General features: G+C 45.2%; 1 protein-coding gene across 12 annotated transcripts in view; it reads right to left on the bottom strand.

Annotated features, from left to right (window-relative positions):
- Positions 1 to 25702, bottom strand: part of LOC100114793 (junctophilin-1) — a 39829-nt gene that overhangs the window by 13048 nt on the left and 1079 nt on the right. For 3 of the 12 annotated variants that reach the window (XR_004344856.1, XM_032599073.1, XM_032599065.1), the window contains exons 2-11: positions 22074 to 22543; positions 15817 to 16028; positions 5687 to 5985; positions 4527 to 4694; positions 3421 to 3884; positions 2445 to 3036; positions 2117 to 2200; positions 1489 to 1730; positions 1272 to 1406; positions 921 to 1188 (exon numbers count right to left, since the gene is read on the bottom strand). Coding sequence is in view for 10 of the 12 variants with exons in the window: in XM_032599073.1 (XP_032454964.1) it covers positions 921 to 1188; positions 1272 to 1406; positions 1489 to 1730; positions 2117 to 2200; positions 2445 to 3036; positions 3421 to 3884; positions 4527 to 4694; positions 5687 to 5985; positions 15817 to 16028; positions 22074 to 22399 (2790 nt within the window). In the remaining 2 variants the exon portion in view is untranslated. Of the gene's footprint in view, positions 1 to 920; positions 1189 to 1271; positions 1407 to 1488; positions 1731 to 2116; positions 2201 to 2444; positions 3037 to 3420; positions 3885 to 4526; positions 4695 to 5686; positions 5986 to 15816; positions 16029 to 22073; positions 22547 to 22790; positions 22884 to 23549; positions 23736 to 25702 lie in introns of those variants that run through there. The other 9 variants (XR_004344857.1, XM_032599074.1, XM_032599070.1 and 6 more) reach the window with 7 other exon arrangements.

The raw sequence follows: 25702 nt of genomic DNA, 5'->3' as shown, positions 1-25702 counted from the left end.
TGATTGAGTGGGCACAGGATCGAGGTTACGGGAACTTGTTGTCGGGAAGGTCATGGGGGGTCAAAGATATATTAATCTATTAATACGAGACATCAAAAGTAGTTTTATGGTGTATTAATATATTGAAATATAAATATATGTAAGGTAAGTTACGAAATTTCAAAGTTAATAATATATACGTAATTCTTTGTTATACATGATCAGGGAGAAAAAGTCATAGAGAAAAGAAAATATATGTATATATAATAGTATAAATTGCTACTGCTAAACTACTGCAGCGGCAAAAGGTGTTACGTTTTTTATACTCAAAGATATATAATATGTACTATTAAACTAATCATCATTCAGACAACATCCTTTTGCTTTTCAATCGACCGAATTTTTAGTTAAAAGTAAATTAATATTAAAGCATGATTGTCCAGTAATGCTACTTTTCTAAGACAATTTTAATTAATATAAAACTGTTTGAGGCATACATTCTTTGACTAGACGATATGACAAATATTCAATAATACTCTACAATGTACTCTATTTCGAATGTTCAATTTTGGATGTTTATAACCATATCTGAATCAATAACGTTATCTATATATAGTTGAAAATTCAGCGATCAGTATGCGTAAGTATATTATGCGAGCTGACATGCAATGTGTTAATAAAACGATTGTTAATAACAAAGTGTATTAGTATAGAATGAGCTAAAGAAATTTCTTTTCATCGAAAACTGTAAACTATATGATATAACTGTCGAAAGAATCAGAGGCATATATACCTTGCCACCGTGATTTTCAAAAATATTTCTCTTTAAATTCGGCGGTAGAGCAAGCTCTACTTTTATCTTCGAAATTGAGTTCGAATCTCTAAATCGCCGCGTACTCTCGGACATGATGTAAGAAAAAAATATTATAATGGAAGCATACCTTGATTCCTCCACCGCCTCCACCGCTTCCGCCGCCGCCACCACCCCCACCACCACCTCTTCCAGGCGTGACGTACAGACTCTCGGTGCGCTTCGGCTGACCGGGACTTGGCAGTATCTCCTGTCCGAGGCCTTTGTTCTTTATCAGCACGTCCTCGAACTGACTGGACTGAGAGGCAGCGTAGCTCGGCGTCGCGGTACCGCTGCCCAACACCGATCCGTTGAGCGGCGTACCTAACCGTAAGGCGCTTGGGCTTCTAATCGACCTGCTGAATTTGTCAGTGTTGCCGATCAGTCATTCGTTTTCGAACGTTTCGACAACTCGCTTGATGCTCATTCTGATCATGCTTACTTGTCTGGAATATCTGGCGTTGGCGACGGAGCCATTTTATCGACGGAGGTCTGTCTTGATCCGCTGACGAGCGGATGTCTTCTGTATCGATCCACGGAACTGTCTCGACTCGGGGGCCTCTTGTAGTGATCCAGTCTGAAAAGGAAAATTGCGCTTTGAAACTCTGAACGACAGCGAGCTGCAGGCGATGAGCAGGCTTTGATCAATCGGGACCAACCTGTCATTGAGTGTTTGTCCGATGCCGCCAGGGGCAGGTCTGTCTTGAGGGCTGAGTATTCGGCTGTTCCTTCGTATACTCGTCGTGTTGGGCAGCCTCTGCTGGTTCTCCGCGGATTGGAACTGCTGCTGCATCTGATCCAGCCGCGGATTGTACGTGGTCTGCTGCTGCTGCGCCGTCGGGCTGTACTGGTTCATCTGATTCATCATCGGTGTGTATCCATATTGATTGGGTATAGGCGGCTAAAACGAATTCAACGTAAAAAGTGTGATCAGTCGACTGGATGGCTACAGCAGCTCGTCATATGAGTATTCTTAACCCTAAGCATCAAACCCAAGCTTTAGATCGTGTAATACGACGCTTTGCTTGTTCGTTCGTTACTTTAGGAACGCAAGTATTATAGAAAACGTTTGTACAAGCAAACAACGTCTTCGCTCCAATAAGCCTACACAACATCGCGCAGCCGTGAGAACATCTACGAAAGAAAAAAGGAAAAACCAGAAAACAGTAGCGATTCGCTGGACGGTGAGAGAAGTAATAAGGAGCAAGTGTGATATTGGGGCAAGATTGATTAATTAATTTTTATACGTCCACATCCGAAACTCTCAAACTGAAACACGGGGCTTACACCAAAGGGTTGCGCTCCATAAAGACTCATTTGGCTTAAAGACATTGGGCTGTACGAAACCAAATGCGGTTGTTGTAACAACATCTAGAAAGAAAAAGGTCGCCCATTATATAGTTGATTAACTCACATACTTCATGCGAGGAAGGCACCTGAAAGGGTTCGCACCAGCATCATCGTCATCAACGTACAAAGGGGCTCAATAAAATAAACGCAAAATAAAGATAGACCACGGAGAGAAGAGCGTGGTAGCGCATGGAAATTTATGCCGAGACTTATGTATAACAGGTTATACGTTAATTACCCAGTGCTGGTCGCCTCTAGTGCCTACCTGTTGGTTCGCATAACCGGGCTGCGTCTGATACTGATTCTGGAATCCCTGTCCGTAGTTTCCGTATTGGTCCACGTTTTGCGAGCTCGGGTACTGCGACTGTCCGTACTGCGTCGCCCCGTAAGGATTCTGCTGTCCGTACTGGCCAGCTTGGTACTGCTGCTGCTGCTGCTGGTACATGGTCATGGCGGGCGGCGTGCTGCTGGTGGGGAACTGGTTCTGGGGAAGCGTCATCTGGGGGGAGTAGGGATTGCTGGGACTGCTCTGGCTGCTGGGCGAGCCGGGCAGCTGGTTCTGGGCCGAGTACGGATTGGACGACTGGTTCTGCGGCATCAGGTCGGCCAGGGTCAAGGTGTTCTGCGGCAGTGGCTTCATGCTGGCTCGCCGGAGCACCTGACTGACGGCGCCAGTCGCTCCGCCCGAGTCGAGCCCGTCCGCGCCGACCGGTTGCTGGGCCAGTTGCTGCGGTTGCTGCTGCTTCATAGGCGTCGTGTTCTGCTGGTCGAGGCTGGAACCCTTGTGCAGTATGCTCTTGCCCGGCATCGCGTCTTGGGGCGGAGGAACGTACTTTGGAATATCGCGATTCTTTAGCCTGCGGAAGAACGAGAGATTTCGGTCAGCTGCCGGTCAAATGGATTTCTATTCGTTCGTTAGTATACGGGTGCGAATTCTGGAAATTACTTTGTTACCTTGGGAGCTGTCTATAGCGAAGACTTCGACTAAGGTATTAGTGAGCTCGAACTCGTAAACAAACAATTCCAAAACTTACGCTTTGCTTTGCAATTCGCATCTATTTTACAATATCGCATCGAATCGTGCAAGAGCTAAAGACGAAATAATGGCCTACATAGTTCTCTGCCTAAGAAGGTACATATGCCTCTATGGAAATGACGAAGCGTTACTCTCGAAATCGAAACGATCAAATCCGCGCTCTCAAACCCCTCGAGACCGCATAGGCGCAGGCAGCATGGGTCACCTTTCTAATCCCGGTTGCCGGAAGTCCGGGGCGAACTGCCTGGCCGTTTGCTGGGCCAGCTCGGAGTCCTCCCTCGCGTGCTCCGCGGCGATGTCGGCCAGCTCGGCCTTGCCCCTGGCCGTCGCGGTTCGCGATATCGCGATGTCGGCCTTCTGAAGGGCAATCTTGCTGGCGCGCTGAGCCGCCGCCACCGCGGCGTCTATCCTCTCGCGGAACTTGGCCGAGCGTATGAGGAAGAGGTGCTTCTTCTTCTGGCTGGTGATGAGCACGTTGTTCTTGTACTTGCCCTCCTCCTTGCTGTTGTCGCGGAACGTCGTCACACCGTAGCCGTACTTGCGGTTGTTGAACCACTCGCCCTCGTAGCGCAGACCGTCGCTACGCTCCGAGACGCCGAAGCCCGTACGCTTGTCGTTCTTCCACTCGCCGAGGTATGTTTCGGTTACGGAGGCATCCATCTGTTCGTCCTACGAATTTTTCAAAAATTTTCATTACTAAATAGAGTTTTGAAATTAATCAGCAGGCTAGCATCTGCTTTGCCATGCTTATATAACGCGCATAATACCAACACTGAGAGAAGAGTTTGGCTGTATCAAATATGAGTTGTCAACTGTTATTGAATCAACTGAAATGAATGTTTAGTAACAGTTAACAAGTCATGTGTTGAAAATATTATTTAAATTCAAGAATTTTTAATGCACGTGCTTATACGTTGCATTCGACTTTTGCACCGCGATAAATCGCTTTCCATCCCTTTTCTCTAACTTATTTCTCTGCATTAATAACAGGGTTAACAAAATTCCGAAAACTCAGTCGGTAACTTGGAACAGCCAGGTTTGGCAATAGTCAGCTAATATTTAGTACAGCTAACAGAACATTTGCATATTGCATGGAATCTCAAATGAATTCGTTTGGTCGGTGCAAGCAAATCCTTTTCTCAGTGAAGTTGCAATGTTTCAACAATAATACGTCATATCGACGAAGAAAGTGGCATTGACGCATCAAACTTATAAGGTAAAGCGCAAAGGGCTGTCATATTATACCCTTGGATAAGATAATTAAAGTACACGGTAAGGTCAAAGGGAACGGCGAGAGGCATGCAGGCTAACCTCGATAACGAAGGAGGCGTTGCTGTCGGTGTGCATCGAGGCGGAAGCCTGGCTCTGCGAGCTCTCGGTCGACATCCACGACGCGGTGCTCGCATTGCTCCGGATACTGCCTGCCGTGCCACGCTTTTCAAGGTCGCCCGTGCTCCTTTGCTTACGGATTTTCAAGCCCTGCAATTTAACATTTTCACCATTATTATTGCTTGTTTGTTGCACGTGAAAAGCTCTAGGCGTGAGCTTCTGTACAGGTATGTATAAGGCTCTAGCTTTGCCGCGAGGAAAACCAATATCTGTTCTTTTATGGGACTGCATAATATGAGAATGTTTTGCTCCGCTAAATAATAAAGGCTCGGTTTGCCGGACCGAATGATTGCATTTTGTAGCGCAAACCAATTGAATGAAATGTACCAGACTACCATCCACAGACTAAAAAAAATGCTAGGCAGTCAAATTTTCACCGTCGCATTGCATTGAATAAACTTCAATGAGCAGTCGGGTAATTCTTGCCATACATATGTGTAATTTATACAATTTATACCTATAGGTTGTGTTCGTTAAAAAATATGGTTCAAAAATTATAAAAAGTTCCACTGTTGTTGTTTGATAAGAAACTCCAACAGAATAATGTTACCACCATTGCTTTTGTATTTAGTTTTTATTATTTTAGCTCATGATAACAAATACTTGCGTGAGTGCAGGTTTTTCGAATTCAGGCGTTAGGGAGAAAGGCTAAAAAATATTTCTAATCCAAAATTAAATACAAGACTGACGTTACATAGTACATAGACCAGTTCTTTACACGTACTATAATTAATAGTCACTACTTTTTAAATGAAGTCGGATTGCGAATCGATATGCGTGGTAATACGAGACATGCATATGATTTTAGCCTTTTTAGTGCTTGTAAAGCGACCGAAAGTGAAAGTCTTTCTGTCAGCGAACGAAAAACGAAAATAAATGAAACGAGCATATATTTCACTTTGTGTGTTGGCAGTACTCATCTACGGATTGTAATACGCGCCGGCCAAAAGAGTCATGTAAGTTTGTTTACAAATTTAAGTCGGTAAAAGAGACTTCGGCATCGGGAACAGAAAAGCTCAGTTGCATTCCGGTACATGGTGATAGTGCGCGATAAGAGGTTGCAAAAGAATGGAGATACTCACAGCGAGGATTCCCTTTTTAAGGGACTTCTCGGTAAGACTTTTCCGCCTGGCGGGCGGATCGTCGCTCCTCGCTTTGAGCACGAAGCCTCCTCTGCTATCGTCGACTCGGCGATCCCGCCTATCGGTCGGCTCGGGCGTCGGTGCCGTTCCCGGGGCACCTTCGGTGCTCCTCAGAGACGTCAGCGACGCCCTAACCCCTTTGCCCGTCGGCTTGTAATGCGAGGCCAGACCGAACGGCGCGCTCGCCCGCACTCCGTAACCATGTCGCATACCTCGCAGCCATTGTCCCTGGTACGTTCCTGCAACCAAAAGCACCAGATTAATTCATCTCCTTTATCCTTTTATTCGATGTATGGTTTTTAATAATATGCAGTTCTGATGATAATGCTGAGAGGATACATATTAACACACTTGGTATGTTTGATGTACCTATAAGCTATCCGAGTCAGTTATTCCGAGACTCTCGCATCGGCTTTTTCTCGTTTTTCTATAGATACCGAAAAGTTCGAATTTTTCAGCCGTGAGACATTTCATTCAATGAGATACTTCTGCTCGGAGGAAGTCCCCGGATGCTTGAGTCAGAGAAGCTGTCGCTTCCACTCGAGCCCAGCGCATCTCGAATAAAAGTAAGCTCACGATTCTTCAGAAAAAGCTGAATATTTTTTTCTTCGTCGCGCTCGGACAACTTTATTTTTAACGCGAGGATTTTTTTCCTTAACTTGATCTATTTATTTGGCAAAGGTATAAAAGTTTTTCCCTATAAGTAGGCAAGACATCACAGCAACCGTGCTATTTTCGTTCGACTAATTCAGTGCAATCGATCATCGTTAAAACCCAACCGATGACTTTCGCGCGGGCACTACTGCTCCATACTGTCTCCAATGAACTACTCGTGCTTACCACACTTGTGTGAGCAACTCAATCCGTTCGGGCAAATTTCGCAGTCCCCGGAAAAGTCGGCACGCGCCCGAAGAAACGAAATAGTGGCCCTGAGTCAGCCGCGGACATTCATTCTAGATGACGTTTATTTACGCTCGCGGTCTCGCGATGGAATGTCCGCCTCGTGCACAGTTCGTCGATCGACCCGTAATAAAAGAACGCCACGCATCATCGCCGGATGAATCAGTGTGCCACGGAGGTCGACGAGGGAATCCATCCGGTGGGCGATGATGCCAGGTGCTGCTTATTCTCGAACGGAAAATAGATTTATATTTTTGTAAGTGCGACTGCCGTTCCGCCGGAAACTCGCTAAACGGTCAATTTAATAACGAGTTCTTCAGCTTCGCTGATACTGCAGGGGATTGTTATTTGTCCCTCCACCGAGAAATCAATTTGAACAGTTCATTGCGAAATTCAATTTTGATAAAATATTATTGCCGATGCCTTCTCATTTTCCGGAATCACTACTTTTCGCCAAGAAACATCTCAAAACACGCTCCCAATCTGTTTTTGCGACAACTATTAATACAAGCCTTTCTTGGAAAAGGAAACGAAATCAACATCAGAGCAGAGACGTTTGTTCTGTGAAATCGCGAAATGCTCGACTTTGGTCCCCGTCTGCTGAAACAATTATCGGTCACCCACTAATCCGCATACCAAGCGTAATTTTCCGCTCATTTTCCCGCGCGAGAAACTTTCCTTCCTCTCCAGAGCCACACACGTCGGCGCAAAGCACAGTCGATGCGAGCGAGAGCTTTCAGTCATTTATTTTTAGCGAGCTGCCGTTGCTTGCTCGCTCGACTCACAATAAGTAATAAGTGTCCTTCTACTGTGTGTGCTTATGTGTGTATATGTATATATATATATATATATATATATATATATATATATATATATATATACCTATACACACATGCGTGTGTCGCCCACGCGTCCTGTACAAATTCGAGTGCGCCGAGATGAAAGTCTAGACAAGGCCGAGTTTTTTCGCGTCATTCGTTCCAATCGGATCCGAATTGGCACGTGCGAATCGAGCACGAGAGAAGGGGCTCTGTCTCTTTCTCGAGAGAGCTGCACCCGCGCCCGGCGCTATTGAGGTCAACTTTTGCTAGCCTCTGGGAAATGCTTCGTCACAAAAAGTCTGTGTCTTTGTCCTACTCTCTCTTTCCCCCTCCATATCTCTCTCTGCTTCGCACTCGTCTTCGCCCGCGATTCACCCTAACTCTGTAATTTTCTTTATCGCCGTGGTTTCGTCGTCTGTGCACACCTCTTGCGTGTGCTTGCCGCTAGTACCCAACATATGTATACAACGGATTAATTAATCTCAATTGTGCTTTGGGATTTAGATTCAGATACAGCTGATTCGAATTCAAACTGGCACTAATTCGCTAATTTCTAAAGAAAAGTCACGATGCTTTCTTGTGCAAAGTTGTTATAGCTGACTCTCAGCTGACAAAACGTTTGAATTACTGAAAAACACAGTATGAAATAGAGATCACCTAACATACTGGATGAAAATGCGTTTGCTCTACCGGTCAGCACTGGATGCAGGGAAACTTCACTATGACTCGTAATTTTTTCATAACTATATTCCAACTCAGCATTTTCTCCGAGTATACTGATGCAAGCAGATGATTTGATGTCCAGCATGCTACACTTGAGGTCCACTGTTGTAAATTACTTCGTATTATTAGGAGAACTCCCCCTCGTGAATAGTGACTGAAAAGTTTGCACATTTTTTGGCTTATCTATAAATTGTATAATCTGACCAAAAACGATAAAACTTCATGGTAAATGCTTCTGATTTTTCTTGTATCGATATGAATATTGTATCATGAAGACTTTCAAAGGTCAATTCGATCGATTTTCATCTCATATAGTATAAATTACGACAGTGAACATGCATTGAAAAGGCGAACCCGTCGGCTGGACGAATTGCTTAGCAGTCGTCCGTGAATGAGCCTCTACTGGCTGTAAAAATTTCCCGACTAATTGATTAAGCGTAATCGGCAACAGCAAAAAATAGCTCGTCCACTTTATAACTCAATTAGCATCATCAGGAGTGATGTTAATCGATCGCCATCGGAGCGACAGTTTTCTGTACAGGCAGCTGCATTAGGCTAGAAAAATAATTATAATCGCTCCTCATAGTTCATAATCTTTCAGTGTTCAACTCACCAATTACTTTTCTCGCTTTGAGTCAGCGATTCCGTCAAAGGCACCGGGGATTCCGATTATTATAAGTATAAGCACGGCTACCGTTTTAATTGCCGGCGCTATACTGCTGCTCTTGTAATGTATCCTGTGTATCGATCGCCGGTTGGATTTTCATGACTCGTGTCTCTGCCTGCAGCCGGGCTTGATTATTTTTATTTTTTAGAACGAGATGAAAAGATCATGCGATTTATCGAGTTGACATGTGTGTGAGCGTTCATCAGGCACGTGTAGCGCAGCCGATTATTCCACGTGCTCAAGAAGTCTGTTTCTATTCGTTTCATGAGCCAGGCACCACTTCCCACGTGGTTAAGCGCGATGAAAAGTGCGGTTCACGATCTGCCCGCAATAATTTGTAGAACCAGTACTTTTCGAAGCAACCCTCCATACATACACGTTGCGAGATAAAAACGCCCTCTGTGAATCACAAAGGCTGCAATCTCGTTACTCCCGTCCCCATACGCATGTTATTTACCATTTCTCGTTACTCAGCTTTCGAGACTGTCAACTCCAAGATGTAGTCGACCTTGTCGATTCATACAGCGGCATTTTTTCCGTTGCGAGAAGGGAATCCACGACAGGTGTCTAATACGCAAATGGTTAGATAGGGAGCGGCTACGAGGAAAAGGAAAGCCCCTGTGAATTTATCAACTTAATTGCTATAAAACGCGACAACACGCTCCAATTAACAAAGGTGAGGCGGCGCGAAGATCGACGCGCCTGCTCGGCGTTTTCCACCGCGAAAAATCCGGCCTGACACCGTTAAGGGTGACTTCGATGCGCTGGCCAGGGATCGTTAATTAGCTATGCTTTATGGTGTTGGGATCTACAACTATTTTATAATTATTAACAAGTATTTTCACAAATTAAAGCGATGTCCCATTCCGCTGCGATCGGTGCGATAATAAACCTACAATACTTATCATCTATTTGAAACTAGTCTGTTTTTATGTGCCCATTGCTACGCCCACAGGCTTATTAGAATAGCGACATGGTGTACGCGAGAACATCCGTGTTCATCGCTTTAATTTTCATCGGTTATGCAGGTGCACATCGAATTAGGAAAAAAAATTTTATATAGCACACAAGTAGTAAAAAGATGAGGAGCGGTTTCGCCGACTCTCTATGTCCGGCCATGTTCGAGCGCAGCAGAGCCGCCTGAAATAGCGCGGCCGAAGAAGCTCTGTTGGCCCGGTGTACAGTCGAGCGGCAGCGGCACTGCACGTGCAAATCGAAGTCGCTGCTGGTGCTACTGGCCACTACTGCTGCTGCTGGGCATTAGCCGCGAGAGGATATTTCGGTAACGCCGGCGTACGTACACGCCAGATCGACAAGCACATGTACACGCGATGTCTCTTTGTGTGTGTGTGTGTGTGTACGTACAGGCACGCGTGGGATAAGAGATTACGAGTAATTAAAGCCGCAGGGGTGGAAACTGGGATATTACATCAGCTTCCTTTGACAAGGTACATACATTTTGCAACGAATGCCGAGGTCTCGGTTAAACGAAAATTTTGGTAGAATTTTCAGTTTCTAGAATAAACAACACTATTAACGTATGAGATATCTGAATTCCAATATACAAAGGACTACACATGTTTAGCTAATAAATAATAGACATGACTTCCGCATGAATGTTTAAGTTCATCAACGCGAAAGCCCATCGTCTAGGTCCATAGTTCGACGTAGCTTTAATATTGCATCGCGTCCTTATACTTCCCTTGCCTGCGCAAATAAGGGGAGCCCCATACCGATGCGCGCATACACATACACGCGTGGTCATAGGAAAGCGTTGGGAGAGATGGCTTGATTGCGGCGGCAGTGTCATAAGCGCGTGAAACAGGAGGTCACAGCTCGAGGGGCTGATAATAGTGTTAGTCGAGCGGCCGCAATAGTGTTTCGTCTCACTTTAAGGTGGCCGCCTTATCCAAAGTTTTTTTAATATGCATTTCAATCGCTGAATCCGAAGAACTTGGATGTTATTGCAGAAATCGGTCCTATTAATTGTTTTCAACAATTTTTATAAATAAATTAATAATTGCAAAATTCTGCCTCAAGAATAACTGTTTAAGTTAATTGGCACAATCTAAACCAAAAATAATGTAAAATTTTTTTGTGAAATGCTTACTTTCCGAGATAAGCGAGATAAACTTTATTGCTGCAATATAGAATAAAACATTTCCGAAATATATATGGCTTCCATCTTTTGTGAAATACATAGTTAAGTTATTCCCGAGACAGAATTTCGCAATCAACAATTCATATAGGACCACTTTCGGCAATAACATCCATGTTTTTTGGATTCAGCGGGTCAAAATCCATTTAAAAAACTTTGACGAAGGCGGTCACCTTAGAGTGAGACGAACCACTATTGTGGGGCTGATGGACTACTTATATATGAATCTGATAGCGCATCTATCACTCCAAAATGATTATCGGTTTTTGTTTTGGAAAATCACTCAGGGCAGTAAGTGCATAGAGATTCTTTCCTACTTACGTGCGCAAAGTTAAAGTTTACGAGCACGTTTGCGGTTGCAAAGTGTCGCTTTCCCGAACACTCAGCTTCTTTCACTCATGCTCTTCTCACCGCCTGGGATAGTAACATTCAGCAGGCAAACGCGTCTGCAAAATCGAACATTCTGCACATCAGTAGGAGAAAAATTGTAAGATGCTCGTGCTCCAAGTAGGTGTACCCACACTAGCTTCGCTTGGTCGACAAACTCCGCGAGTGTGGGAACCACCTGCTTCGTATCTCAATGTACTATTTCAATCGTATCGTTTACATCACATCCCTAGAAAGCTGCAACGGATTATCTATTATACGAGCAACATATGGTGAAGTTCGTCGTACATCTACTGCGGGAATGAGAATTGCAACGATGACCTGCACAATCGTTCCCAGAGAGAAATCATCCCTCAACGTGAAGCGAGCAATTTGTCGTATTAGTTCCGCTTGAGTGACTGCTCCCACACCAAGAGAACTCCGGCGCTGCTGCTGTGCTATTTCGAGATCACACCTTGCTGTACCCCGACGCGAACGCCACAGTGGCATCCTCGAAGCTCAGTGTTTTTATCACGAATAAGCGCCGAGACAAGCGTAAAAGAGATTGACAATTTTTTGTACGTGGAATGAGAAGATGAAGAAGAAGAAGCGAGTTGCATAGTAAAAGTGGGAAGCGACTCGACGGCGCCGCGGCGTCTGAGCGCTCTGCAGTGACCCCTGCGCTCAGGCAACCCGTTCGTTAGCCTGGATTCGGCTCACGGCTGTACCGATTTATTTTCCCGCAGAGACGACGTTGCAGTCGAGTTTACTTCCAAAATTGAAAGATAACAGATAGAGCGCCATGGATTTCATTCCACACCCAACCGAAAAACCCATCTTCTGCCCCTTATAAGCGAGGCGACAGTTGCATATTTTTTCCAATCATTTTCAAACCTTTTCAAAAAATTAAATTCTTACGCATTCCTCTATCTAACAAAATATGAAGTTGTTTCAACCCCGCTTTTCAGGACCAAAATGTGGCCTTTTGCGTAATGTACTATTTCACGAGCTTTTAATGAGAGTGCTACCCGATATCAGTCGCTTAGCGATGAGCGGATTATATGACCGTCTAAAAAGTGCAGGCTTCGCCACTGTACCCTCAGTTATTTATAAATAAAGGCGATACTCGTCGACCTCATGTAGCACCACGTGCTGCTTTCTAAAATAATAGAAGGCACGCACAGGTGTTCACTGTGCACGTGTAAGAAAAAAGAAGCGACAAAAAGATCATCGTTGGCTCCGCGGGCTTTATCGCGCACATATCATTATGCAACAAGGGTCGAAAGTAGCAGATTTTTCCCGCTGGTGGGTTTACTGCCCGAGCGAGAAGATTTTTCACGAGGGCAGTAATCACCAGCGGAAAAAATCTACTTTCGTCCCGTGTTGCATATAGTACTTTATTCCACTTTCGACTGAAATGGCTACTATTTGTCTCTGAAAATCGAAGTCGACATCTTTTTATATTTTTGTTTCATTCATTGAAAAAAAAAGAAAAAAAATTACTTTTGCCCCGCAAATTTTACTTTTGCCCCGCTAATTTTACTTTTGCCGTGCTGATTTTACTTTTGCGCCGCTATTTTTAGTTTTGCCCCGCAAACAGGTTTACGGGAAAAATATGCCACTTTTGCCCCGATTTTCTAGCGCAGAAAGTGACCATTTCGGTCGGGTGTGGAATAAAGAAAATGTTCCACGGACATGGCGAGTGTCGCAAGAGAGTCCACCAAGGTTACGTCAATTTTGCCATGACAAAGCCCGGGTAAATAAACCAGGGCTGAATATAGCCGGTTAAGAGCTATTTTCAGTACCTGCTTTGGCATTTCCAGCCTATTGAATAGTCTCTGTTTGTCTTGGAAACAATTACATGCGCTTCTCTTCAACTAATCTAATTCCATTTCTCTCGGCGAAAATAAACAGGCGGACAAGCTGGCATTCTACTATAAAACCTGCATCGATTATCGTTCTGTTGACCATTCAGATGAGCGAGTGCCACTGGAGAATTTCTTCTTCTAGTTGATCATCAGGCTACTCGAAAAACTCTTCTTAAACAAAATGGTAAATCCGCAGGGCACTTTTGAAAAATCATATAAGACCGCGGCGTACGTGCCGTTCTTTTTTATTTTTCACGCAGCCTCAGCGAAACGAGAGCTGATTTCGTCGGCGCGAAATTCGAAAAGGAGGCCCCGCGCCGATCGTTACGCGCTCTAAATAAAGCGCTCAAGAGCACCACAGCAGCGCGTGAAATGCAATAAAACTTATCTCCCCTCCGCTTGGTATTAACAGAGAGGTATAGTAGCAGCAGCGACGCGGCAACAGCCATCAAACGGCAGTGTGCCGAGGAGAAAATTCTTGCTTAGATAAGCCGGGACGCAGCTTCTTGACTTTTCGACTCTTGTAAAATAAACGCGCACGCGCGCGCGCAGATCGGCCAGTATTATGTGCGGGATGGACTAATTACGCCGACGAAAATGCGTCTGTTTGGTCCAGATAGATTGGCGGCGTGGATTGATGCATTTATTGTTGTGCACGCCGCGTGTTGATACGCGAATTCACAAGAGTAGCTACGTGAAGCTGTAAGAAAACCGGATTAAATATTACTCGGCCGAGTCATGGAAATTGCTGTTTTCCTTTGGAATCTCGATAAGCCGATACGGGGCGAGGGTATAACAATGTTTATAGAATAAATTACGCGCGGTTTATCTCCTCGCGAGCAGTAGTACTAAAGTGCTTCCTTTTTCCACATATATTCATATGTATACAACATATCCTTGACAAGTAACATTTTATCGGTGATTTACTTTTTTTTTTAACAGCACGTTCTTCCCATAATAATATAGTATATTGTGCTTTATTTGTGCACCGAATTTTTATATGAGTTGATGTCAAGACCCCATTGAAAGAAATTAGATTAAAGATCTTAATATAAATTGTAATACAACAGGTTTATGCTTCATCGACATAAGTATTTAATGTTGACATAAAACATAAAATTTCTGCTATTCCTATAATTTAAGTAGATAAATAGTTTTTATTCCGATATGCCATAGTTCGAAGGTTCTATGGATTGTCCATATCTTTTTCGAACAAAACTCGAAAACTTTGGCCACATAAACATTCCCGCCCATCATGAAAGTCCGAACTTCGCTAATGGGAAAAAATGTCCATACCGGAAGTTCGAACTTATACACTTGCATACCTGTTCGCGAACGAATTGGAAAAAAGGCCTAAGGAGCCAATCCAATAAGTTGCCGCGCGCCAGATATACAGACGCACACGGTCGCAGTAATCCCGGAAAGGAAATGTTAGCATTGCGAGCCACGTGTTTGTGCCGGAATCGAAATTTTTCATTTATTTATTCTGATCGGAACCCCTAACGAACCCTATACGATTTATTTACTCGGCGCTGCGCGCCTACGCGTCGCCTCCTCCTCTTTATCTTCCGGCTTTAATGTGCGTCTGGGATTTCCGAGCGATTATCCGCTGCCGGAATCTCTCGGGCCATGATGGTATGTCTCGTGATCCTATGAATATTTACCTCGCTTCGCTAAACGAATTTTACTCGAGCGACCTTTTGCGTTGATTACGGTACGTTGGTGAAACTTTTATCTCACCGGTCGAAACAACTTCTTATCCGGATGCAAATATAATATCATGCATTCTTTATTGAGGTCCAAAGGTCAGTTTGTTGAAATTTAATAAAAATGATATAAAGGAAGAGTCTCTCTAAATCTGAAAGAGTGAAAAATCACTCAATTTCGTCTCTAATTGGAGTGATTTTGCACTCTTTAGAGTCATTTTTCACTCTTTCTGATTTAGAGAGGCTATTCGTTTGTTATAATATGTGCTTTGTAGCCATAATTTCGGTGAAAAAGTTTCGCTCATACCCAGCAGCCATATTGAGCTTTTAGAATTTTCGACGACAGAAAATCAATGTTTCTAACGAACCGCATTGAAAATGTTTTCTTTCATACAGCTGCATCCATCGCAATCGATAACCGCGTTGCCACACGCGTTGTTCAATCTTTAGAACAAACAAAATCAACTCGATACAACGTAAACAAACCGCGCGCAGGGATGACTGAATTGATAAGCAATATCCAATCAAACGTGAACTCGCTCCCTTCAACAACATAGGCAAACTCTCCTACTTCAGACAGCCGCGTACATCTTTCGCTTCCATGCGAAAACTCGTTATTCTCTCCAAAATTAAATCGCCTCGCAGAGAAAACAAGAAAAAGTAATTACCGCGCCAACACAAAGAAGCACTCTCCCTCTCTTTCTCTTTTTCCTCTCATAGCCTATTCCGCTCACATAATTCGACTAATGTAACCGTAAATCAGGGTCGGCGGATGACAACATAGAGAAAAAGACTAAGGAGAGCTGAGAAAGACAAATTAAGCTCGCGCGGAAAAAAGAAGGCTGATATATATATACTCACCGCTGTCGGCATAGGTCTCGGAGCCGTAGCCGTCCTGAAGGCCGCTCGACCAAGTGCCCTCGTACTTGGCGGTCGAGGTGGTCGATTGCCTCACCCCGTAGCGGCCCTTGAAGCCCTGGGTCCACTCGCCACGATACAGCCAGCGACCACGCGTCTCCATACCGAGACCGTGCCGCTTGCCGTTCTGCCATTGGCCCTCGTAACACGAACCGCTGAAACAGTCGTCGAGTGTGCTTTTTTAGCTTCTCCGACATGTGTATTTGTGTGTGTGTGTGTGTGTGTGTTTATGTGAGCGTTTCTCGGTGTTCGATGAAATATGGCTTGATGGATGGTTTGATTCGAGTCCCAATTGCCGAGTGATCGATCATCGCTTGGTATTCGAACGAGAACGTTCGTTTTGGGGATCTGTTTTTACGTCGGATTAGTTTGCGACTTTGACTCTAAGACTGAACTGATATCAGTCAACAAATCATCCGCGGCTCGTGCGAACATTTTTGTTGGAAACCTAACGAGAAAAACGCGAGCAGAATGCATTCGGCGCGAACTATTATTTTTGTTTGTTATACTAAAATAAGATTCGTGGGACGGCTTCAAGAGAATTGACCAAACAACATTGCGCAAGTTGGGCTTTTAAGTAACACTCAGGGTTCCGATGATATCATCCATCGAACGTCCATCGACCCGTGCTCTTATTTTTGAGATAAAAGGAACGTCGTAGTGGCATTGAAATCATTATTTAATTCTTATGTCCAGTCTCATGTGCGTCTGACCAGTTTCGGACCTTACTACTTTGTCGAAAGATCCGCCACTGCGGAATAATCACCATTCTAATATGGTCAAGTACGTCGCTTCAGAATTCACGTATAACGTCATTCACGTCAGTGGGCTTAGGCTGCGACGTGGCACGGTGACGCCTCGCTCGTGACACGCTGGTTGTAAATATAGCTCTCTGCAATTAGCTTTCGTGACTTCGGGTTTGTTATAACTTTACACAATGCCTTTCGACGAATAATCGAAAAAATACGTAAGTATAAAAACAAACAAAATTACAAGTAAAAATACAACATTTGTAAGCTAATTCGTATCCTGCACCTTTTGTAACCCTGCGGCAGACCGTCAATAAAGCAAAGCCTCAGTGTGACCGCTTTCCCCTTTCTTCCGCCATCGAAAATCGCAACGCCGCAACTTTTTCCCTACTGCGACGATGCAGCTGTCAGACGACGCGGACGCACCGGGAGAGCGTTGCGTCGCAGCAGCGGCGGCCAGTCTGACCTTGCTCCAGTTGCGCGTCGGAGAGACATCCCTCGCGCGGGAAACTCAAGAGACTCAAAAATGTAGGTTATTCAAAAATATCGATATCGACGCGACCCCACGCACGCGATAATTTCCTATGATTATGGAAGCTGTGCGCCACGACGATGACGCTGATCTATCGCGGAGGAATTTCAAGTGGATATGTCATGTATTTTTCATCGGCATCGCGCTCGAGCTTTCGAGAATAGACGATTTATGTATGGCGATTTGTTTTCTTTTTCTCTTTTTATTCGTCGTGCGAGGGAGTCTCGATCAGGGCTTCCGAGAGACCGAGAAGCCTGAAACGCACTTCGACCTCACGCCAAGTCGCTCGAGAACCAAGAAAACCCGAATTTTTTTTAGGGATTAGACTACAAGGAGGAATGAGCCGAGCAAGCAACATCGCGCTTTCCGAGTTTCGGTGAAATGGGAGTTCGATGATAAGCCAGCACAATAATACAATAGGGAGACGGCCGAGGAGATGAAAAATTAAAATAAATGTCAAACCGCTGCGCGAGTCGAAATAATGTCAAGAACGAATTCCGAACTTTCGGGAGAGATATTTATCAAATTCGCGCATGCAGCAGCACCGATATTACCGATCCCTTGTGCCAGTGTGTATTTATATGCGAGCGCGCCGCACAATGCTCGATTTCGTCGCTTATTTTGCCAAAAATAAAGTCCGCTTTACTTTCGTTCATCTCTATTTTTCAGCTCGGCGATCGAAGATTACTGCGAGAAATTCACGCGAAAGTGCCGTTAATCACCATAACAGGTATATATACGCACTCAATGACGCGATCGCAGCAACAATCGTCGCTCGATTAACATGCGCGACGCGCCTGCTTCTCATCATCCAGATGCTTTAATTTTTCGTTGAAAACCACGAGTGTTTACTCGCGCCTCACGTGACGATGGAGATAACATCGTTATTGCGGCGTTTGTACACACCTGAGAGGCGCGTGTCGTTATTAATGGCTGTCGTGCGAGACGATTATTTGTCCCTCACGAAAATTATCTGGAAATCTGAAAGTATTGCTGGGTTGGGTGGGGCGACTAACTGTCCATGTTAATTACGGGTTTACTTGAAGCGCGATGCGGTGCGTTAGCAGCCTGGGTGGATTAAGGGCGTTTGAGTGAGGGAGAAGGTGAAAATTTGTCAACTATAAGAGGGTTGTTGTGGCTATGCAAAAATCCTCTGTTATAGTTTATCGAAGATGACATACTGAGGAAGTGTACTCATCGATTTCCGAGCAGCGAATCGTATAATTACTTGCCGCAAGTATGCTGTCAAAACACTTGCACCGTATGCGTAATCGATTCAGTGGATTCTTATTTTTAAACTTATGGCGTAGGCGACTTTACAGGCTGTTAGAAAAACGTTCGCAAAATGAACACGTTGGCGTTAATAATAACTTGGATGCAGATCATGGGCGAGTATACGCGAAGACCGCGGTCTATCAACCGTAAAAGAACAAAAGGAGACTCGATGTATTCGCCGATGTGCAACTTGAATTTCAATACTACTTCGCGGAGCAGACATTGATTTTGATGAGTTGGAAAAAGTAGGAAAAATGACCGAAAGCGCAACGCGTTCATTACGGTAGCCTTTCCGTAGCCCCATCGCGTCTCATGAAAACCTCGCCCGAAAGAGGTAGAGGTAGTTCGCTCGGCAGCGTGACACATTGTTGCAAAACAAACAATGCAGCTCATCCTAATTAGCTCTGCGTCATCATCCGCGCGGCGGCGTCTTCCCTCTGCTACACAGCTGCCAATGCCTCGGCTGAGAGTAAGCATCGAGGAATCCGTTAAAAGTCAATCGCGCGAACGCTGCCCGCAAGCAAGCTATTTCAATCCGCGCTATTTTTATGTTTACCGTGCTGGTGGCGGCCGGTTTTCTCTCCCCCCCCCCTCTCGCACTCTCTCGCGCGCGCGAGCAGAGGAGTTGGTACACGAGAGAAGAGAGAGAGAGAGAGAGAGAGAGAGAGAGAGAGAGAGAGAGAGAGAGAGTCTTCTCGGGCGTGAAGCCCGTAACTCCTCGATCATCGATTGCACTCGATGCAACTTGAAAACTGCTATCGCGATAAAGCGCGGGAGTAGCTTTGATTGATATGCAGTCGCGCGCGTGTGTTTTAACTCTAGGACGCTAATGCTCTCGAGAGCTTTTCGTTTCCCCCGAGCTCTAACGACTCTGCATCATCAGCCTACAGCGCAGCGGCAGTGGTATCGATCCGAAGGCTAATGGCTTTCAATTTCTTAATTCCACATTGCGCACTCTCTCGCGGGACACGTACGATCGATCATTATACGTATTGCAAATTATGTTCGCGGGGATATAAGGAAACGCCTCGGTGGGAAAAGTTTTGTAAAATCCTAGAAGAACGCGCCTGCGTCTCGCCTTGACCTTCATGAGTGCGCTGAGAGCCAACCGCGCAGCCTTTCACAATGATCCGCTCAGCGAAAAAGAAAAGAAGACTGCTGCCGCCACGTCTACACACGATCCGCAGATGTGAAAACGCTAGCCCTGAACCACACATGGCATATCCGCTAGTCCCAGTGACCTGGACTCTCTCTCTCGCTCTGTCCTTGCACTCGGTGACCCGGTTTCGCCTCAGGATCCCTTCCCGGTATACATGCCGTCTCCCCTGCGAAAAGTGTCAAGGTCCGCGCGCGGCACACGCTTCAGCCGCTGTGGATTATTCCCGTGTCTCTCACTCTCTCCCTCCCTATGTGCAGCCAGAGGGGGGAAAGAGAGATTTCGTGCGTGCAATTTTTGCGCTTCCGTCCCCTTCGGCTGTTTGAGACGGATTTTTTGTTTGCTTTGAGAGCTCTCGCTGTTTGTGGATAGGGCGAGGGGCTGTACGCGTGCTTTGAAGCTTTCTGTCAGACTAAAGTTGTTGAATATTTTTTGCTTGCTTTCTTATGATGAATCGTCTCAACGAGTCGTTATACGACATTTTTATATGTCATCTGCAAGGCTTTCGCTTGGACGTAAAGTTAGTTGGAATCATTGAAAGATAATTGTGTATGATTAAGCGCGAATAGAAATGCTTTTCTGGCTTTTATTGCGTATATAAAATATACTGAAACATTGGCCCTGATCGATTTTGCTTCCTCCTAGAGGAAGCTTGGTAATAGTAAAATTTTAAGTTTAGTCAAAACTTCTAGAAAATACTTCTTGGTGTGTTAGAAGTTCAAATCAAGTGTTTTTAGAAAATGTCCGTATGGATGTGTGTGTGTGTGTGTGTGTGTGCGCGCGTGTGTGTATACCGTAATATTTCTGGAACTACTCCGTCAATATCAATAAAATTTTACATGCATTTCTATTTTTGGTTTCCGAATTCGGGAAAATTAGTTTTCTTTTATTTTCTCAACTATCTTTTTTTTATAGCCATTTTTTGATTTTTGAAAAACACTATTTTACGTTTTTTTTTCCATCATCCCATTGTGACGAACAATTCAGCTAAAATGCATTTGAAAGAGAATAAAATTACCTATTTTTCCTCGTTTTAAAATGAAAAAGGTGAATTTTAAATAAAATTCATATCTCTGAAAATAAACATCATAACCTCACGAAAGAAAATCATGTCGATGGGTCACGTGTCAAACTATATCCCATAAAAATGATTTTACATTCAAGTGATTTTACCACTTATTTTTTCAGTAATAAATCAAAAACTGAAAAAAAAGAGTTTATTTGTGCCTCGATTAGGAACGTAAAAAGGCCTTATTGCACTTGAGATTTTGGGAAAAAGTAGATATTTTATGTGTTTTGGCTAAGTTCATTGCACAGCTTTCAAACCCCTATGGTTCTTAAGATATCAAGGTTTCAATTTTTTGAAAACAACGAGATACTTTGAGAAAAGGAACAAATCACTTTGAGTTTGCTGGTATGCATTTTCCAATTGCACTTTGTATAATTTTAATGACTGAAAAAAAAGTATTACAAGGCACCGATTTCGTGTTCTACTGCTTTCTTACGTCATTGTATGACGTGATGAACAAGAGAAAGGCGTGCTTCTTATTTAAAAATTTGCCATTGTATGTGACTTTAAACTGCCTTACATAGCATTATCAGAATTGTTTATTGATAATATTAAGACAATTACAACAATAGTACATTAAACTTTTCGACTGATATATAAACGATAGATTTCCCGCAATTTTATTCAAAATTAAAAAAGGAGATTTTTCAAATAAACGACACGGTCGATCCGAGAATTTCGCTTCTCGAGAGCTTGCTGCATGAGCTAACAAGCTAGAATCTGAAGGCTTTTGTCAAGCAGTTTCAGTTGTATAGGCTGAGTACAGCTCGTAGTGTCTTTTAAAACAAAAGCTATTTTTGAAAAGTTTGACTTGAAAGAAGGAGCACCTGTTCAAGCTACTTTCGTTAAGCAGTTATAGAGAATATGACATCAAAGAGTTCCAAGCTTATGCATGTTGATACTGGCTGGAAGTATATACACGAGAAGCTAACAATTGTGACTTTCAACGACTCATAATTTCTATATAGATCAACACGCTAAGCTGAATCGAAGAATAATTCCCTTTGAACGGTATTTCGAGTGTTGAGTGTAAATAACGATGACTAAACAATGTTCGCCCACTTTTAATTAAAATTGTTGTATCGCATTTTATGTAAATCAATATTGAATTTGAGAAGTAAAAAGAGTACGAATGCGAGTCGCGCACACTTGACGAAACTAGACTTTCAGTCTTAATCAATGGTGTACATGGACGGATGTATAGAGGTAAGAGCAAGAACTTACCCTGCCCTCACTTGAGCTTGACAATTAAGTAAAGTTTTTTACCTACATACGTGTATGCAAAAGGAGAACCGTATAGAGAATCCGGCATTGTTAGACTGACGAATAGAGGCGAAATAGTATGAGTAGTAACCGGGGTGGCTGGTCAGAAGTCGCGCATGTGTGCTTAGCGTGTAGAGATAAAATAATGTAACGCACCTGGGCCACGTGTAGACGCCGGATACCTCGAAGCCAAAGTGCCAGCTGCCGGAGTAAGCGCCCTGGCCCTTGGGCCCCGTGCAGACCCCGTGTCCGTGGGCCTTGCCGTCCTCCCATCCCCCGCAGTAGGTGCCTCCGTCGTCGAAATCGAACCTGCCCCCGTTGACCTGGGCCCTATTGGGCCCGCCACTACCGCCGGGCCCAAACTGCTGATGGCCCGGGCTCTGGGGCATCTGAGTCCCTCCGGCGACGCCATTAGGCGCGCCACCCGGTATGCCCGGCTGCTGAGGATTTTGGGACTGCTGCTGCTGCTGTGGATTTTGCATGTCGCCTTGTCAGGTCCGGCTGACTTCAGAGCCTCGGCCGGGCCTTCAGCGACGACTCAGCTTGATCCTGCTGTTGCTTTTGGTGGTGGTGCTGCTGCTTGCGAGTCGAGCACGCTCTTCCATCCTTGACCTCGGCTGGGCTTCCTGCTTTGAGTTGGAACAGAGAAAGGCGGCAATAAGCGAGAATTTCTGCAATTTGCACGTGTAGTTAATTTTCGGCAGGATTCATGTGAACGAATTATTATTTAATTGCTCGATTCATTGAGTTCGAATGCACTGCAATTTCATTATCATACTCTTACGCGCATGGCTGTAATTTAAGTTTAATTAACGCTCATTACTATAATAAAACGCCACAGGCTCTCTGTCTCGCTTTCTCGCTATCTCTCACCTTCAAACACCTTTATCAATTTGCTTAACGCCATTGAAGCTTTTTTTCATATTTTGACGCAGTGACAATTATTATGAGATTCTGCCGCATAACGCTAAAAATAACAAGTCTTTCGTTTCTCGGTATGGAATCACTATGATGGTACCTCATATATCTTCGGCCAGGTCGCGTATTTTGGCCGCGTTACAAGTTCATCGACAACCGCAATCCCGTCATGAAGCGAATTCCGGGAGTCGGTGCTGGGCTCAGTCATATATCGTACAACTTACAATATGCCGGTCTAAATGAGAATACCTCATCGCGCAATACGTAGTAAATTGTTTTACGCGTATACACATTTATTGTTTGATACAAAGAATATTGGATCTCGCACGTCTAATCTTTTAATTCAAACTCAAACAAAAGTTATGGATGCTGATAATCCCGAAGGCATGTTTCCTAAACGATCAACTTCGAGGTCATCAGCATGACGCAAACAAAGCAACTAATGAAAAAAATCTGGCAACTTGTACACGACAAAGATCCGACAGGGCATTATATAACTTTGATTCTTACACACAAAGCAACTTCTAGGGCGCGGATATTACCGACAAACTGGACCCCAGCGTGTTATGAATGACAAAATCAAAATTAGCAAGCTTAAAGCTTACAAGAGAATAACGTGCACACTTCGAAAAGGAAGGGGTTAGCTCGATCGGATCCTCGCAAATCGGCCTAGTGCGATTAACACAGCGGCTCTGAGAAGTAGAGTGTACGCACGCTTTCAAGATGATTGCCTTATATACGGCTTCGGAAGTTAAGGCTCCGCAAAGAGCCACGTAAGAAATCCGCAGAGAAGTTCGCAGCTCCCGACCCACTTGCTCCACGAGAAGTCGCGCAATATATGTCTCGAGGCTACTTCGCCGATCATTCGATTTATATCGGCGGGTTAATCCAGCCAACTTCGGATAATCGAGAAGCAAGCCGTTTGCGAGAAAAGCGTGCACTCGACGCTCACTGTTTACTTTCCCGAGCGCACTATTTATAAATTGTTGCAAACTCGGTCGATCTAACCTCAAAACTCGCTCTCCGCGACTCGCGCGCACCGTACTGCAGCCAGCGATCTCTTTTCCGCAGTAGCCGCGGAATCGCACGTCAACATCGTGAAACTTTCGTGCACCTTCAGTGATGACATGCATCGAGAGAGCTTGCGCGCGCGAGTGTGTGTGCGTGAGAGAGAGAGAGAGAGAGAGAGAGAGAGAGAGAGAGAGAGAGAGAGAGAAAGCCCACGTATACACACACACACACGCACACGCGCACAGAGATCCGAGCGAGAGAAGACGCGTCCGCAGGGAGTGAGAGAGAGCCTATAAATATAGAATCTATCATAGACGCGCGCGGAGCGAGGGCCGGTCCCTGGTGAATATTTCAGCGGAGAGTGACAGGAGGAGAGGCTCCGTCATTGATGACGAAGACGGCGACGCCGCTGCTCTTGGCAATTGCGCACTTTCTACAAACTCTACGGCCCCAAAGTTCGCGTAGAGCTATAACGGCTCTCACTCCGCTCCGGGCCCAGAAGGCGCGCTGCGGCCGAGACACAGATTTTCCTACGGGTGCGAGAGCAGCTCGGGCTCCGCTGTCCGTTACACAACGCTTCTATTAGCATCCGCGATCTGCCGGGAATGTGGCTCGCTCCGCGCGCCGACTCGAGAGGGGCGGCGTACAGAAAGAGAAAGAGCGAGAGAGAGGGGGGGGGGGATCTTTAGGAATCGCCGATTAGCCTTTTCACGATTCGATTGCCTTCTTGCGGGGAGTAGAACGTGTTACGCGTTGTCGGCATTTCCGCGACAGCGACAGTCACACGCACTGGCTGCTGAGGGCATCGCACCTACGATCAAGGGCTCTAGGGTGCCGGCTAACTGGGTCCCGTCCATGCCCAGGCAGGAAGCGAAAACGCGACGAAAGGAGGGCCGCTGCATGACAAAGTTGCAGCCTCTTTACGCTGCTGCTGCTGCGGCTGGTAGCGGCGGCGAGAGGAGAACCAGAAGAGCAGAAGAAGAAGACGAAGCTAGGCGCTAGGCTAGCCGGAGCTACTATTTTTACCATGGGGTACGCGCGAATTGTTCCCCAAGCCCAGAGCTCGCGTGTGTGCCACGCGGCGTTCGCCAATGCGCCGACCGGGTTCAAACCATTTATAAATAGTAGGAGTCACGTCGCGCGCAAAATCGGACTCGCTCGCTCTTTCTCTCTCTTTCTTTCTCGCTCCGAGCTACGCGTGCGCCTCTGGGGGGATCGATGCCTCGATCGAAGTCCGGAATTCGCTACGACCGCACGAAAGCCATAGCTCGCGGAGGCGACAAGCACCTCAGAGGTGAAAGCGCTGGCGCGTACGGGCTGTAGTGGGCTCACATCGCACAATGCCGCGGACAGCAACGGTGCAAGTAAATCATCGGAGCGCGGACTCGAAATAGAATTAGCGAAATTACAAAACAATTTCGTATCGCGCGCGTGTATTTTTGAAGTGAGGGCGCTCGAGAGAGCTTTCGTTTTCGACGAAAATAATAGACTTTCGGATAAACCGAAATAGCAGCAGCCGCGGCGGCGGCTTTGAACCTTCCGGTATATTTTTAAGATTTTCCGTTTCCATCCGCGCGATAACCGCCCGACAAGATTTGGACTTTCTCGCCGAAAAGAATAAACGAGGACAAAGCCGGTTACGCGACGCCAGAGCTTCTGAAAGAGGCTAATTAAGCGCGAGAACGCCGATGCCTCGGACTTGCGGCACAAAAGCGGCCGTCTCGCTGCGGATGAAAACTCTCTCCCGCTCCAAGCATAATGCCGTATACAGGTAGGATGCACTACGGCGGAGGACTGCCGTGGTCAGCGGGGGAAGAAAAAAGGGATGAGTCTATAATTTCCAAAGCGCGCACGCG

Source organism: Nasonia vitripennis, chromosome 4 (assembly GCF_009193385.2).
Source record: "Nasonia vitripennis strain AsymCx chromosome 4, Nvit_psr_1.1, whole genome shotgun sequence".
NCBI classification, from domain to species: Eukaryota; Metazoa; Arthropoda; class Insecta; order Hymenoptera; family Pteromalidae; genus Nasonia; species Nasonia vitripennis.
The sequence above is the reverse complement of the archived record's forward strand: the minus strand, read 5'-3'. Positions and strand labels throughout refer to the sequence as shown.